This window comes from Cyprinodon tularosa, unplaced genomic scaffold (genome assembly GCF_016077235.1).
Source record: "Cyprinodon tularosa strain WSP-4 unplaced genomic scaffold, ASM1607723v1 ctg273, whole genome shotgun sequence".
In the NCBI taxonomy this organism is placed as follows: domain Eukaryota; kingdom Metazoa; phylum Chordata; class Actinopteri; order Cyprinodontiformes; family Cyprinodontidae; genus Cyprinodon; species Cyprinodon tularosa.
This window is the reverse complement of record NW_024038978.1, coordinates 295463-312182: the sequence shown is the minus strand read 5'-3', so window position 1 is coordinate 312182 and position 16720 is coordinate 295463. Positions and strand designations below refer to the sequence as shown.

General features: G+C 37.6%; 1 protein-coding gene across 2 annotated transcripts in view; it reads left to right on the top strand.

Annotated features, from left to right (window-relative positions):
* The window catches only part of prex1 (phosphatidylinositol-3,4,5-trisphosphate-dependent Rac exchange factor 1), a 120316-nt gene that overhangs the window by 41277 nt on the left and 62319 nt on the right, over positions 1-16720 (top strand). For both annotated transcript variants that reach the window (XM_038289886.1, XM_038289887.1), the window contains exons 7-11: positions 1186-1319; positions 1602-1717; positions 4973-5122; positions 9965-10112; positions 15294-15394. In XM_038289886.1, coding sequence (XP_038145814.1) covers positions 1186-1319; positions 1602-1717; positions 4973-5122; positions 9965-10112; positions 15294-15394 — 649 coding nt within the window. The remainder of the gene's footprint in view (positions 1-1185; positions 1320-1601; positions 1718-4972; positions 5123-9964; positions 10113-15293; positions 15395-16720) is intronic.

Genomic DNA, 16720 nt, shown 5'->3' with positions numbered 1-16720 from the left:
GAAAACCGCAAAGTTATTTTGAAAGTCTTTTATTTCGGTTAAAGAATTCTTTTTTCATTTTTTGCAAATTCTTATTTATAAATTATGATCTTTGCTTGCAACAAAAATGGAACAAAGCTAACTCCATAAATGTCATGCATGTTTAAACACTGATATCTAGGGAGAGGTAGAAAAGTGCTTTGCTTTGATTGTTGAACTATTCCCATCAGACTGTTTACAACCATGAATTTTGCAAACTGGATAATTTTCTTTTAGATTTATTATCTGAAGAGGGCAGCATGGATTTGCATTGACCCTTTAAAGATACACCTACACTGAATAAATGCATTCTGCAGTTGCTTCAATAATCGAATCTAAATGCTGAGGGGCTCTCTGAATTTTATAAGGTATGTTTGTAAATGCTGTAATCTAAAGCATTATGAAGACCAAGAACACATTAGGCAGTTCAGGAATAGTGCTGTGGAGAAGTCTGAAAGATTGTTAGACTGTAAATCAGTTATCCAAAGCTTTTGATGCGTTAGAGCCTCTGAAAATGAGCTGAGAATGGCAAAGCTCCCAAAAATGTCCGTCAAGTAATCTAACAGGCTATCTAAAGCAAAAAGTGACAACTTTATAGTAAGATGCACAACTCAGGTAGGAAAAAAGCCTTTCTTCTTAGATGAGAGCCGAATCAACAGAAACAACTGGGAGGCTGGTCAGAGCTGGTCAGCTGGAAAGCTTCAGGTGTTTGGCTACTTTTTCAAGGATCTACTCAAAAGGAACAGCTTTGGTTGAGCCTTCCCCCTTTTAATAGAATCAAATTAATCATTATGATTTGATCACACCCGTTTTTGAGATACCAGAATAGTTCTTCTTCTGTTTTTTTCTTACCAGCAGCAATGCACATGTCCGAAAATAGAACAGCTGATGTTAAGGTTTTATCTACAAGAAGCAAACGATGTAGTTGAATAGGGACAGCTGCGCTCAGCCTTTCCTATCATTCACAACAGAACAAAAACAAGTTGCTGCGGGTGTCAAAGTTTAATTTTCATATTGTTCTGTTGAGGTTGTGAACTCTTTAGGTTTTGGACACATGCAGCTGTGTTGTGGCGCGCTGAAATAAACCACAGCTGCTGACAGTGAGGTTTATACTGCAGATCAGTTCTTCTATTTAAATTAGTCATTTATTTATTTGTTCTTCTGCAGGGAACCAACCTGACAGATATCTGCACGGAGTTGCTCCTTCATGGAAATCTTCTCAAAATCTCAGCAGGCAACATCCAGGAGCGAGTCTTCTTTCTGTTTGACAACCTTTTGGTTTACTGCAAAAGGAAGTCCAGGTGAGATATTCAGAAAACTGGAAGACAACAAGAAAGTGTTCAGACCCGTCCAGACATGAATAAAAATCCGTGCAAATGTCCGCATTAATGCACTCTCTGTATTTACCATGCAAGCAAAATATGCACCTCCATGCATATGAAGCTCCTACCACTGCATCTGCTTGAATGTTTGTATTTTTTGGGGAGTAGTATAGTGCATGGAGTTGTTTCTTCGTACGGCATAGTTCTGGCATCAGCGGACGTTTCCCCTGAGTGTAACCGCAGTGTTGTCCCCTCTCCAAGGGTATCTGGAAAGAAGTCCACGAAGAGGACCAAGTCTATCAACGGGCCTCTCTATGTGTTCAGAGGTCGGATCAACACAGAAGTGATGGAGGTGGAAAATGTGGAAGATGGAACAGGTTCGTGTTTGCATAGCAGAGCATTCGCTCTGCAGAATGTTTGTAGATCTGTACGTTATGAGGATGTGTTAAACCATCTATCAGGAGTTTCTGCTCTTTTTGCTATGCAGTACAAACAAATCTGTTGCTTTACTATGTTTCTAGAGCGGAAGAAAATAATTTAAAGGCAACAGCCTCTCCTTTCAATTTGCACACAGTGCCCTCACTTCTTAAATTTCCATCTCGGTTCAAGCAACCGCTCTGTTTTTAGCCCACTGGTTCGATTTGAATCGGGGCTTGTTGACAGTTTGGGTGGAGTACCACACTTGCACCTAGTCTTGAACAGGATGTAGCTTGCAGCTTTCTGAACCTTTTGATCTCACTTACTAAGCAACTGGTTCCTGAATTGATACGTATCTGCAAACCTTAATACAGTCTGATAAACTCATGTGCTTCAGCTCAGAAGGTGCAGCTCCTCAGGAAGCTGGTAGAGATCCGGTCTTCTCTCCTGCTATTAGCTACTGTGGTTTGCAGGGTTCGATGCAGTTCTGTCCTCCGGTGTAGAAACACTTGATCTTCCTCTCACATGTTTCCTCTTTTTTTGTAAAATCTCTCTGTCTCTCGGTCTCCTTTCTCTATGCTGGCAGTATGTTTCTGCAAGCTCACATGACTCTTTCTCTTTGTCTTTGTGCTGGTGTACTGGCTGTCACATTCTGGTTTCTGAAAGGCAAACCACAAAGAAAAACAAGCCTTACTTGCAAAGTCCAAGGGTCCCACATTCAGATTATCAGATCTCGGAGCGTGAAAGTTGTGAAACAAGGGTGTGACTGGAAACAGAAATGAGAGAGAGAGAGAGAGAAAAAAAGAGAACTTAATTGTCAACTTACTGGATAAAGTTTTTGAGTTTGCCTGATCTGTTTACTGAGAGTCTAAGAGGGGAATCCATCCTTTTTTCTCTCTCTCTAGAAGATCACAGTTTCTGCACAGCTTCTGTCATCCATGCAGAGCAGGAGCGACTCCCAGTAGGCCCCAACGTATCAAATCTATTTATATGACCTTTGAGCACGAGACTAATGCACCCCATTACCAATGGCCATTCATTATTCAGAGTCCGCTCACCTGCAGCTCGATGGATGGAGGAATTAGAAAGGGCTACCAGGAGAGATTCTGATGAGTCAGTGGAAGAACAGCCCTTTACTGCTTTTATATTGCTTCCTGATTATATTTTTTATTGTCATTTATGTTCATCTCTCAGGCTTAACAGCTCTTCAAAGATCCTTTTTATGTTTAGATCATTAGAAGCATCATTTGATTAGTCACATTATTTTCCTTACTTAAACTTAAGGCAATGTTTGCATTGGAAATATCTTTTGGAACTTCATTCTCTACATCTCCTGCTTTATAATGAAATAATGCCTCATTTTTATGCTATACGAGTTTTTTTTTTTTTGGCTATATATATATATATATATATATATATATATATATATATATATATATATATATATATATATATATATATATATATATATATATCTCACAGTCCAAAAAAGTCCAACTAACTAAGTCTTATGATCTTAAATAGTCAAAAAGTCTTCTTGATCCTTTTTTCAGATTGAAATACTAATCAAGAGCAGATTCTATTAGATTATTAATAGAAAAGTCGCCTAATAAATAAGTGCAATAATCAGCCTGTGCAGTAAGACAATCGCACTTGAGAAGAATTATTGAAATCATCATATATGTTGTGTCAAAACAAGAACTTTTAACAAGTTTGATTATCTTACAGTAGATGAGTATTTGCATGGGTGTTGCGATACGATACATGTCACTATTCTTGGGTCACGATACGATATTATCACGATATTGCTATATTACTATATATTACAATATTTTTTCCCAACTATCAAATTACATGTATATAAAACAGAGCAAGTGCTGTATATGTTCATCAGACGATATTGATAATTTATATATTTTGGTATCCATGTTGTTTGGGGTTGTATTCAGTCCACATCTTGCACAGTGACTGCCTCAACTAAAGATATGGTGCAGCGCCGCACAGCAAAAGGGCTCCATGGTGCTTTAATTAAACCCGAGTGGCGATGCAGAGGTAGCCAATTTTCCCTCATTGTTTTAGGTAATATATTTTGTTTTTAAAATCAATACTAGGAAATGAAAGATCAATATTATATCGGGCACCCGAAATTCACGATATATCGCCGAAACGATTTTTTTCCACACCCCTATCTTACAGCCCTGGCAGATAATTGCACTTCCTTCATAATAGAACGTTATGAAAAGAAGATTAATATTCTAACAGAATCTGCTCTTGGTTAGTATAGAAATCTCAAAACAAGATCATGAAAGACTTTTCGGCTAATATAAGATTGTAAGATCTGATTAGATTGGCACTTCGGTTATCCTAGCAATGCAAAAGACTGGAGAGAAATATAACACAGTAGACAGGGCTTTGTTAAAAAAACAAATAAAAAACAATCTATTATTCCTCATAAAACCATTTCAATTTTAACATATTTTGTCTTTTTAAATCTATAGACTTTATGTGATTGAAATCCGACAAGTTGAAGGAAAATTATATTGTTTATAATTGTTTTAATTTCTACTAATACAATCTAGGTTGGTGTCCCATTCTGTTCAGACCCCTTCCTTAGTGCTGTGTAGAACCGCCTTCTGCTGAGCTAAATCTGATAGCATTTTAAGGGTTGCCTGTCTAAAACTGCTATGTTTGCCGAATGCTGTTCAGGCAATAGCTCATGCTCAGTCAGATTGGGCATCTGGAGCTTTAATTAGCAAATCTTACCCCAAAATCAGATCAGAACGTGCTGCAACATGAACATGCTTCAATATACAGCATTTCCTTGTTGATCTGACTGGATGTTCGGTGGCTATTGTCCTGGAAGTTTATCATCCGCTTGAATCTCATGTTCTTTTGCAGCTTCTAACATGTTTTCCTTGATTATTGTATTTCTTTAGTTTCCTCAGTTTTTTTGTATTGTTCGGATGTCTTATTTTTTTTTTATTTCAATAATTTTTATGGCCTAATGGTAGTCATGTTAACAGATTATTCTACCTGAGCTGTGGATCTTTGCAGCTCCTCCCAGATTAACAAAGGCTTAATTTTTTTACCTATCCCTTAAAATTCCAACAAACTCCTTTAAATGTGTGCTTCTTTTTGCCACAGATACTTTATAAGTATTGTTTTTCATGTTCGTCTCTCCTTCTTCTGAATCCCTTCATCCTCTTGCTTTTCAGCTGACTATCACAGCAACAACTACACAGTAACAAATGGCTGGAAGATTCATAACACAGCGAAGAACAAGTGGTTTGTCTGCATGGCCAAAAACGCAGAGGACAAGCAGAAGTGGCTGGATGCCATCTTGAGGGAACGGGAGCAGAGAGAGAGTAAGTAATGATTTTCTTCATATTTTATTGTCTTTACAACCATTTTTAACAGCACCTTTGGTTTTTATTTCTTTTTTCTGCTGTTGATTAGAAAATAGATTTTTCCTCAAAGATGTTTTAAAAGAAACGCTGCAGCTGTGATTAAATATTAATTTCATTCGGCTTTATTGTAGAGAGCGTACCAACTGTTTTTTATTTTTACTCTTATTTCTGAAATTTTTGTCTTGTATTGTTTTATCTTTAAACAGATTCCGTAAATCCTTTGCTAAGAATGCAGCCGACATCTTTTATGATTCTCTCCTAAATAGACTCTTATTAAAACAGTTTCCTAAACTGTTATTCTTCTAAAAGGTAACCTGTCACTTTAAATTAGCTGAGAAGAGGTTTAGGTTCATTTTTCAAAACATTTTTAAATACTTTTTGTCAGCATAATTTATAAAAATAGAATTCCCTAAATAGACTTTTACATAAAAAAAAATCTAAAACTTCATCCAAGGCATTTTTTTTTTTTTAACAGGTGTTGTTTAGAGGCAAAAATGCTAAAAACTCTTTTCAAATGCTTAGAGGTAGATTCAGCTCTTCAACACTTGTCGTGTCATATTCATTATTGCCCTTTAATGATGCATTTGAACTGTTCTTTTCTCGGCGTAGAAGGATGATTCAACAAACAACTTGAATTTGCTTTAAAAGCTAGAATAAGCTACGCAGGTTTGAGTATGTTGCAGATTTTTTTCTTGTGCACAAATGGTTTAAATTATGCATCTCTCTTCAAATATATACAAAGAATAACAGAACTTGTATAAATGTGCCTGATAAGTTGCAGAAAACTTGTCAGAAAGGTCCTGGCATATCTCTGCGGTCTGATCCACCTGTTAACTTCACAGATGTATGTAGGTAGCATTGGCATCCCTCATTCCTAATAATCCTGTTTTAATGTTTTTCATTTGGTTTGACCTTGGGTAAAATAAACTTTTTAGAAGAAGTTCCAGTACTAAAAGCAGTAAAACAGACACTACGGCGTCTTTGCATTCTCTGCAAGAACCAAGAAATATTGTTTTTGTTCTGGAAGGGGGAAAACACGACAAAAATGTGTTTTCTCTCATAATATTCATAGTTTGAGCTCAAGTTAAATCCACAAAAGAAAACAAAAGCAGCACAATGGGGGGAAGAGCCCAAAGCTTCATTATGCTTAGACGTCGTTTCATACTAATGTTAATATTTTTCCTCCTGCCTCTGCCCGGTCATGGCGGTCATGGGACAGATTTCTACACCTGAAATAAGGTGGAAATATACAAACATGTTTTTAAGCAAGAAAGTTCCCCTTAAAAGGCCATCAGTGAGTTTATCAGGACAATGATCCGACTTCTGCTCTTGTTTAGAGCATCATTGTGAAAAGCTCTCTAAAACCATCCAGGGGATTTTCTGCTGCTTTTTGTAGCAGCTCAGAGAGAATAAAGTTTTTTTTTTAGGTTGAGATAAAAACTGCAAGTATCAGAATATATAAAAGCAGGTATTTTTTCCAGGCCAGCTTGACATTTTAAGTTAATGTTGATATTTATAAACTGTTTTACAACAACTCTGTAAGAAAATATTTGTAGAGTAAGATCAGATCACTCTTTATCACTCTCTTCATACACACACACACACACACACACACACACACACACACACACACACACACACACACACACACACACACACACACACACACACACACACACACACACACACACACACACACACACATATATATATATATATATATATATATATATATATATATATATATATATATATTTATAAAATACATTCTCCTGCATTTTTTTTGGTAAAACAAGTTGAATTCATTTTTCATAGTTTTATGCTGACAGCTCTTGAGAAGAAGAGATCACAGCTTCCATGTGCTGCATGATACCCAGACGACTCTTGGTCTCACATCAGCTTCTTTGATTGATTGATGCTCAATGTTCAGCTTTAAAAATTCCAATTTCCCAACTCTGGTGTGTTTTGCTCAACATGCACTCCTTCCAGTGCCGGAAATGCTAAAAGACCCGATGCCCCTGAAACGGAAAACATGTTGCTGGACCTCTAGGCAGTCTTCCATGCTGTCTTCCATAGAATTCGCATCTAAGGCCCTGACGCTCAAAACACGTTTGGTTTGAAATCAATTTTAAACCCAGGTCCATATCAGGAAACCTTAAATTCTCAAACCAAGCTGCTGCTGTTTTTGTGGAAAGTGGTCCAATATCAAGCTCAAATTTAAGCAGGACATTTCTGTATCCACATAAAGTGGATAGTAGGCGAACTTACATCCAATGTCTGAGTTTGAACCTTTCTCTGAGTGGATAAGGTGAACTTTGAACTGAGCTAAAACTTTTGCACACAGACCAGTTTGACAAAAGAGGGAAGAAGAAAATCCACCATAATATACTTTACTTTCATTAATGGTAAACATGAGGCATTTTGTGCTCGTTTGAGATTAGTGGTGTAAGTCGATATGGTTGTTTCTCCTTTAGCCGTTGCTTTCTTTCAACTTTACACCTCCATCTTTTACCTCAAATTGAGTCCCCACCTGTTCAGCACCAGCCATCTGTCTTTATTATGTCCTGTGCGTTGGCCGGTGAGAAAGCCTTTGGCCATATTTGTGGCCACTTGATAGCATTGATGCTAAAAATCAAAACCGGATCATCAGAGTCAATGAATGCAAAAGTTTCTGCTCTACTCTGCCTCCCGTTTTACTGAGAATAGTTTTCCAGTTAGCGCTGGTAAAATCAGGTTTTTCTATCTTGTGCAAATGAGAAATTTCCGCTGTGGTTGAAGTTAATAGTATTTGATCTCACTGAAAGGGGGCTCATGGTAGAATAAGGTCTGAAGGAGTTTTGCTGCAGCTTGTGGTGTTATGTTTCACCCCGGCGGAAATTGACCCGAGGCTAACAGATGCCAGATCAGTCACAGAGCCCAGTTTCTCTGCTTGCTGCTCCTCTGTTACACTTTTTTCCATATGCATTACTTCCAGTGTACCTACCCTATCTTCTTCCCCATGTCTAGATGGCAGCAACATTATTTTTCTATGCAATAAATCAAGGTATTTTCTACCTATTACCCCAAATGCCTTATTAGCTTTTAGCAGAAGACTGATTGGGTGGAACCTTCTTCACATATTGCGGCAGTTTATCTCTCCTGTCTTTTGACATATGGGGCTCATCTCATGGCCCTAAGGAAAGTATTTTATTGTTCAGGAGCTTCCAGCTGGCGATACTTGGTCTCATGGAAGTTTTAGGGACAACACGCGGCTCACTTAAAGGGTTATGGGTTTTTTTATCTTGTGCCAGACAGAGCAGGAAGATGAGGGGCACCTTAAGACGAGCTCTGACAGCTGGAGCAGCAGGAGAGGCCCTGTCTGTTGTTCAATGACACTTATTGTTTAAGTCTACTCCAGCTGCTGCCAAATGTAATATAACTCCACCTTCATCAGAGAGCCAGGGCAGTAATCTAAAGTCTAAAAGGGAAAACATGGGTAGATAACTAGCTGCAGAACTTATCAAATTCAACCTCCTTCCTTTGGATTGTTGAAAGGTACAAATTTTTGCACATTGTTATACGTGTCTGAATGCTTCGTATACCTTTACAACTTCTAAGTCAAACGTTAAATTTACACATATGGGGCTGCAGCTATTTATTATTTTAGTAGTTGATTAATCTATCAATTATTTTTTGTTTAATCGATTATTCTAACAGGATATTTTTAGTAATTTACCATTTATAAATAAACAAAAATTTTAAATATCTATTGGTCTGTCTGTCTAAATACACATAAAATATATACATATATATTTATATTTAATTTCTTTAAAAGACTTGCCTTGAATTGGTTTTCTTTATTGAAGTTTTTATTCAAAGCATAAAAACCAGTAACCATGAATTAGCTTCAGTTAAACCAAATAAAACCAAATAAGTCTAGTTTTCCTTCTCTATAAAATCAACTCTAAATTCTGCTTTTGCAACCCAAACATCCAGCGTTTTTTTTAATAATAATAATAATGAATTTTATTTGTAACGCACTTTACATTTGAATTCAAATTTCAAAGTGCTACAGTTTAAAAAGGGAAGATTAAAACAAAGGTTAAAAGACCATAATATTAAAACAGAGTAAAAGACAATCATTAAAAAAAATCATCATCATTCATAGCCTAGACAGATTTGCCACCTGATGAGGATTTGCATTTTGCCAGATCGTCAAATGTAAAGTCTGCTATTTTATGAACTGTATAAAGCCTGTTGAAGGTGGTAAAACTGAATACTTCAGTCTGAAGTTTAAAAGCTTGTTAGGCCGTTTAGAAGATTTAAGCAGATTAAGGAATCCTATTGAAATTGAAAGTCCAGTTGAGAAGTTCATGAAATCCCACTGTAGTAAAGCAGCTCAAACACTGAAGTGGTTTTACAGCGGCGGCCAGGATTACAGTGGGCCCTCATGGGCTCCTCAGCTCAGTGCAGGAATAATGGCTGACAAATGAACACTGAAACCAGATCAAAATCATCATGCCCTCCTGAACCTCTCTGATCCTCAGAGCTTGGAGTTTGTGGTATTTCCAAATCTCAAAACTTTGTTTCTGTGAAGAACCCAACATCACCAAATGACTCAGGGCTTGATTATGTCCTCTAACAACACTGGGATCCGTCTTTGCTTTTATGCATTTAGATAGCCTTGGAAATCTAGTTGAACTCTCTGGATTGGGTGTATTATCCTTGGCTGGACTCTATTCCCAGCAGCGTCCCACTCAGCTGGGGGTAAATGTGACCAAACCAGTTGGATCTGTCTTAGTTCTCTGCCTTCTCTTTCAGGTCTGAAGTTGGGAATGGAGAGAGATGCCTATGTGATGATAGCGGAGAAGGGCGAGAAGCTCTACCACATGATGATGACAAAAAACAGGCACCTGATAAAGGATCGGCGCAAGAAGCTCAGCATTGTGCCCAAGTGCTTCATGGGAAAGTGAGTCTCTTTGGTTCCTCAGTGTCTGGTTTCCTCGAGTTCCAAGAATGTGACTGGAACGCAATGCTGTTCACATGGGGATCTTTACAAAACGTTACGTAAGTTTAGCAGGCTTTCAAAAGAACTGGAATCCAGTTTCCCCCAGAGCCCTGGCAGAACGCCCAAAATGCTTTATCCCTACATCTTCTTCTCTATAATGAGGCCCCCCTCACAGCCACCTCTCATGGGTTATAGAAAGGGCCAACTTGGTCCCTGCATCCCCACATTATCTGGCAAACAGAAACACACCAATACTTTTATTGGAAGGGGATCTTTAGCTGAGATTTTTTTCAATAGGCTTTTCAGTGGAGGGGTGATTAGAGATTGACTAAAGTTTCTCTGACTTAGCTGTTGGATCCTGAACAAAAATACTAAAATCATAAGGCTTCCAACAGAGGGAAACAAAACAAAACAGGTTGGGATCACCATAGGGACAGATGACTTTCCACTGGAGAGAAACGGTGAGTCAGCTTTTAATGAGGATTGTGCCCATGTGTTAAATGTACAGGTCCTAAACCGTTTACTTAATGTCAGGAAAATAAACAGGACATATCCGATCATCCACACTCCCAAGATGGAGCATTAATGAGCTTTTCAAAATGTTTTTATATATTTTTAGAAGAGTTTCTTATCATTTTCAGACTTTATCCACAATCCCTTTTAAATATACCGAATCACACCGTAATGTTTTGACATTTTTTACCTCAAAACCATAAACATCAACTCAGTTTTTTAGTCTCTTGTTGTATAGAAACGTAGAACAGTGGATAAGTGCAAAGTGAGACTGTTTGCTCATGTTTGTGCTGTAAAGGGTTAACTTTCTGTGACACAAAAAGGTTTAGATTAGGCCAAAAAGTTGGATTTTAAGTCCTGCAAACAGAATGACGTGGATTTCTGGCCGAGCGTCTAGAGGTTTGAATTTCTGCAGATTCTCCAGAATTATTAATCATTTTCAAATAGAGAAAAGTATTTGGAAAAGACGGATTGGAATTAAATCCGTCATGTAAACACACCAATTGTAATATTAGGTATGATTTCAATGGGGATCAAATTATATTCCACTTAAGTGAGTGGTTTATGCTGATTCATAATCGGATCAGTGTTTTTCTAAACACGCAGGCAGCCCAGAAAGTCTGAACTAATTTCCTCTCTTGCTGTAATCCTGAAACTCAGCAATACCTTAACTTTCTGAGCCTGTAGCTTTATTTTAAGGAAAAAAAAAAAAAAAAACCTTTAGAAAAACCCAGAACAAACACGCTTCCACATTCGCTGTTTTTTATTTTCACACGAGGAAAAGTAAAACATTTATTCTGCTGTTGTTTTGGGGGAAAATCTGTTTACTCTGCGCATGTCGGAGCGCTTCTGTTGCGAATGAAACCTGTGCCGTATAAACACAGATATGTTTGATTTTCAGCCTTTAAACCGTGTATTTGGATCACAATTTATTTTGGTTAATCTGACCCAGTTCTATCTAAACATAGCCCACGTGTTTCATGCTTGGTTCTCCGACTGATTCTCTTCTTGACGTCCATTTCTTGGTCTGTTTGCTTTTAAGCCGTTTTTGGTGAGCGAGTTTTTCCAAGCCTGATAAATACTGTTTGTAGCCTAAACCCAGTTAGCTCTTCTTCACAGCTCTCTTCCTTTACCTGTCTGCTGTGTTCCTCTTTCTTCATGCTGATTGTTCTCTAATGTTCACTAGCAAATCTCTGAACAAAACTTAGTAAAGCTGGATTTAAAGATGACAGTAAACCCACATCATTTAGTTGACATCTGAAGGCAATTGCTTTAGTGGATTTAATTTAAAAGTTGTTTTTTATCTTGCTTACAACCTTTCACTTCTTTGTGTTTGTATATGAAACAGTAAAGCTGATAAAAAGCCATTAAAGTTGTTTTGGTGGGTGTTAAAATTGAGCATCAGACACTCCTGCTTCCTCACAGGTTTAGTCTCATATTCTTCTCAAATACCAGATGTAAACTTTCTTATTTTTAGAGAGTTGACTTCATTTTGACCCCATACATGTTTTTCTTCCTTTTTTTCTCCTCATCCTTAAGGTATAAGTCTAACCTGCCTCACTTTACGCTGCTCACTTTCTTATCAATCAACCAGATTCCACTTTTCTCACTATCAGTCATTTCCTGTGGATGAGTGCTCGCTTCATTAACTCTGCATTTGTCTTTCTGATCAAATTAACAACAAGCGAATCTTGAGTCCTTATTTCATTAACAGAGGCTGTCTGCCAGTTTAAAAGCCACTGCTTGTCTTTGTCGCCTAATCCCATTAGTTATCTGCTGTCCACCCCAGAAGATCTACGATTTTAATCCACTTTAAATGTATTTCAGCTATTTACATGACATTGTAGCCACACTGTAGTCTTATCATGTCTTTCTTGTTTTTTATTTATCTACTCCATCCTTTTCCGTTTAATATGTCTTTATATATAGCTTTATATATCATGTGTTCAGGTTAATGTCATGGTTAACTTCTGTTCCTTCGGCTTTTCTAATGTGTTTCTGACCTCATCGAGGAGAAATATCATTTGCACCTCTTCCTCGCCAAATGTTAATTCTAAGAAGGCTGTGAGTTCCTGTCAATAAATTAGCTGCAGAGATGCAGGAGACAAAACCGTCTGGTTATAGTTGGATGCACAGAGGAAATGGAGCTTGAACAGTTCAGAAACGGTAAAGAGAGATGGAGAAATGGCTCAGAAACTTTAAAACATTCTCATTTGGACTGGACTAGCAGGGGAGGAGTAAATCTTTCATTCTTATAACTTATTCTAACCTGTTTCTACTTTAAATGTAATTTGAAACTTAAGAAATGAGTTATTTTCTGCATAGTGCAGAATTTGTAAAGCAATGTTGGTCTAAACCTGGACTCAATCAGTAGATTAACCATTTATTTTGAACATATGTTTTGCTTTCTAATGTTCAAATACACAACACATAAACTACAGTACTGATAAATGTATTAAATAGCTCTTATTTTTCTCATCTTAAACACAAATTCCACAATCTTCCATTGTTTTTATATCAAAGGTCTGAAAAGGAAATGAGAATGAAGACAACGGACATCTAAGGAATAACTTTAAGAAACCTAAAGAAATCCCCAAGAACCACTGATTATACACAGGAGATATAAGGAACTTTGGCTTCCTGAACATTTAAACATTACTGCAGCTTCAGAAGATTTATCATCTGCTGATAGTCCCTATGAATCCATCATCCCCATCTTTCAGCTCTCATATCTTTAACTCTACTCATCAAATCTGCTCTCATTACATCTGAGTCCAAAATTAACCTGATTCTTACATAACGCGCCCCCGGCTTTAGGTCGTTCTTCCCGTCAACATTAATTAACTACCCCTGAGTTGGATGTTTGCATGAAAAGAGATTCTGAGATAAAATATTTAAATATATGTTTTATAATAATTACTATAAAAAGTCAGAAACCCTCTCTTAAAAACATATTCAGAAAAAATGATTCTTCCACCCTTTAGGCTAATATTGTTTTATGGTGTAGTTTGTCAGGATTAAAGATCAAAGGCACAAATACAAACCATCTCACTGTGATTCACAAGGATTTATTATCTGGGGAGGTGATTTCACCCAGACAGATGAGAGGCGGGGGAAGAGAGAGACTAATTTTCTCCCTCAAACATTTGCTCAGCCTGGAAGACAAGAAAGCGGGCTGCAGGTACCTAAATCTGGACAGTTCTACTGTGTGTCCAAGTAGATCTGACAGATATTTCTAGAGGAGATCATTTGTAGAGTCTGCTGCACCTGTAACTTTGGTCAGAGTAAGCCATTAAAATACTGTAAAAATCCTCCATCTGGAAGAGTAAACAGCCGGGGTATAAATACTCTTCCCCACTTTGTCAACACACAGCATGGATCAGCGCTCCCAGAGGACCCTGGGGCCAGCTCCGATTCAGAAAGGATATGTTTCACTGGTTAGAGCTTGTGGGCGAGCTGAAAACAGCAGAGACCTATGAGCAAACAGCTCACTTCCCAGGTAGCCTCGATCATTTGGCCTCATGTTAGCCTCAATGCCACAGGCAGCCTGGTTTTACATATTTATTGACACATTAGGAGGCAGACAGAGAGCCAGGCCAACAACAGGATATGTTTATTTACATGTAGGTACATTTTCAATTCTCGGGTAATAACTCTAAATTGATTGTTTATTTTAAAAAAAGCCACTTTTGATTGCAGACTGGCGACCCTGAGCAGAAAAGATGGAATAAAAAAATAAACTGAGTGTATTTCACATCACAGACATTTAATTAACATAATTTCAACTGGAAAGTTCATATTTGGTGCCAGTTATTTTACCACATTATTGTTTAGAAACCTTGCAGATTTGGTCACCTACCAAACTTTTTCTGAACCTTAATAGAGCCTTTCTGCCACGGGAGGCTTACAGTATAAGGCCCTTTCATCGAAAGTGTTTGTTCCTTCTGATAAACAATGGTTGATGTTAAGCTGTTTACCTTTGTAATTCTATAAAAGTATAGACTATAGAAATTCTAACATTACGACAACCCCTCTGTAAAAACACAGTGATTTCATAAGCAAATCCTTTTAGTTAAGTTTATTTAAAAACATGCATTAAACATTGGACTCTAAATATGCATTATAGCCTAGTGGCTAATTTCCAGTAAAAGTGGCAGTTTGGTGTCAAAGATATGATAAAAATCAGAAGAACAGGCAGATGTAATTACTTTTAATATTTAAAGGGAAGTGTTCTTTCTGCTGATAGTAAATGCGAAGAATATCTGTATTATTTCATATGTAGTAATGTTATAATTAAAAAGAAATATATTAAAGGAAGTCCCACAGTCTTAGAAATGGCTTTGTAACCTTTTCCAAACTCATCGTTGACAATAACTTTATTGTTTCAGCATTTTTCAGATTTATCCTCTAGTGGAAAATAAAGAAAATATACAAATACACATTCTTGCTTTTTTCCCCCCACTAAGTGTTCTTAACTCTCTTCATAGTTGCATCTACTTTAAGGAAGAATAGCTGTCTTACTGAAATGAGTTAAAAAGGAGAAGAGGGAGACGGCTCAGCCGAGCAACAAAAGAGGGTCTGTTTCAGACACCTGTCCTCATATGTGCCTCCTGTTTTTTTTTTTCTCAGTGAGTTTGTGTCGTGGCTGATAGAAAGCGGAGAGATCAGCAACGCTGACGAGGGAGTGAACCTGGGACAAGCCTTACTGGAAAATGGCATCATTCACCACGGTAATGCCCACACAGGTGTTTTCTTTTCCTTCCTTCCTTCCTTCCTTCCTTCCTTCCTTCCTTCCTTCCTTCCTTCCTTCCTTCCTTCCTTCCTTCCTTCCTTCCTTCCTTCCTTCCTTCCTTCCTTCCTTCCTTCCTTCCTTCCTTCCTTCCTTTTTTGACATATTTTTGTGATTTGTCTTTCTCCTCACCCCCAGTTTTTATTGTCCCATTGACTCAGATTTTTGTTTGTTTCATTTAATTCACCTCCGGCCTCTTCCATGTTACAACCTGCCATGACTTCCTCTGTTTATTGTTATTTTCGTAAAAAATACATCATTATTTCCGTTTTCCAGCTTTTTTTGTCTTCAGGATGACACTTGCTGACTCTCTAGACTAAATTATGCATTAAGAAGCAAACCTAGACACACACACTCTTCATCCCCAAACTTGTATAAATATTGTATGAATGCAGTTGTCCAGGCTGTTGCTGAAGAGAGGCATTATTAGTGCAAACCTCTGTCAATGTATACACCCCACACTCTGGAGGAAGTTTGCTCAAACCCAGCATTCACGCTCCTTACAACCTCTGGAAAATCCCCAGAGATCCTCCCTGACCGTCCCTTACAAACAGAGTGAGGCAGAAAGGATGTGGAAAGGTTTGTGCCTTACAGGCATTATACAAGCATCCCAAGCTAGTCATTGAAAAGACATCATTTATGATATGTTGTAATAATAATAAAACACAATCAGCCTCCTTCACACTTCATTCAGATATGTGTTGAAACATGACTGTCATCTGACATTTCCTTTGCTCTAAGGATAATTCAGCGACCATTTCATGTCCTGAATAAGTCTCACATTTGGCTCTTTCTAGAAGCTGATTTTCTGGTGCATTCCTTTGGTTTATAGGGGCATTTCAAGTCTAGACTGAGAGAAAAACCAGCAGCTTGTTTGAGTCAATGCCAGCTTGTTTGCGGTGGAACCAATCTGTCTCTGTTTGACTGATTCTGCTCTCAGTCGTGTCCTTGTGGATCATTTTCCCATTTCGCTGTGGTGGGGAAATCATAAACAGCAACTTTTTTTTTTTTTCTGGAGGTGTTGTGTTCATTTTGAGGCTTCATGAGAATTGGCAGCTGTTTGCTTTGTTAAATATTTGAATGTTATTGCTTCTTCTGCAGACACAGAATCACAGCTTTCCCCTCTAATGTTTGGCCTAGTTATTACCCTGAGGAAGTGAAATATGTCAAATGCTTTCAAACAGAATTTGTTAAAAGCCTACATCTGGATAACTGCAAATGTTTTCATATTGTTAAAAGAAATTTCAAGGTTGAATTATTAATAACC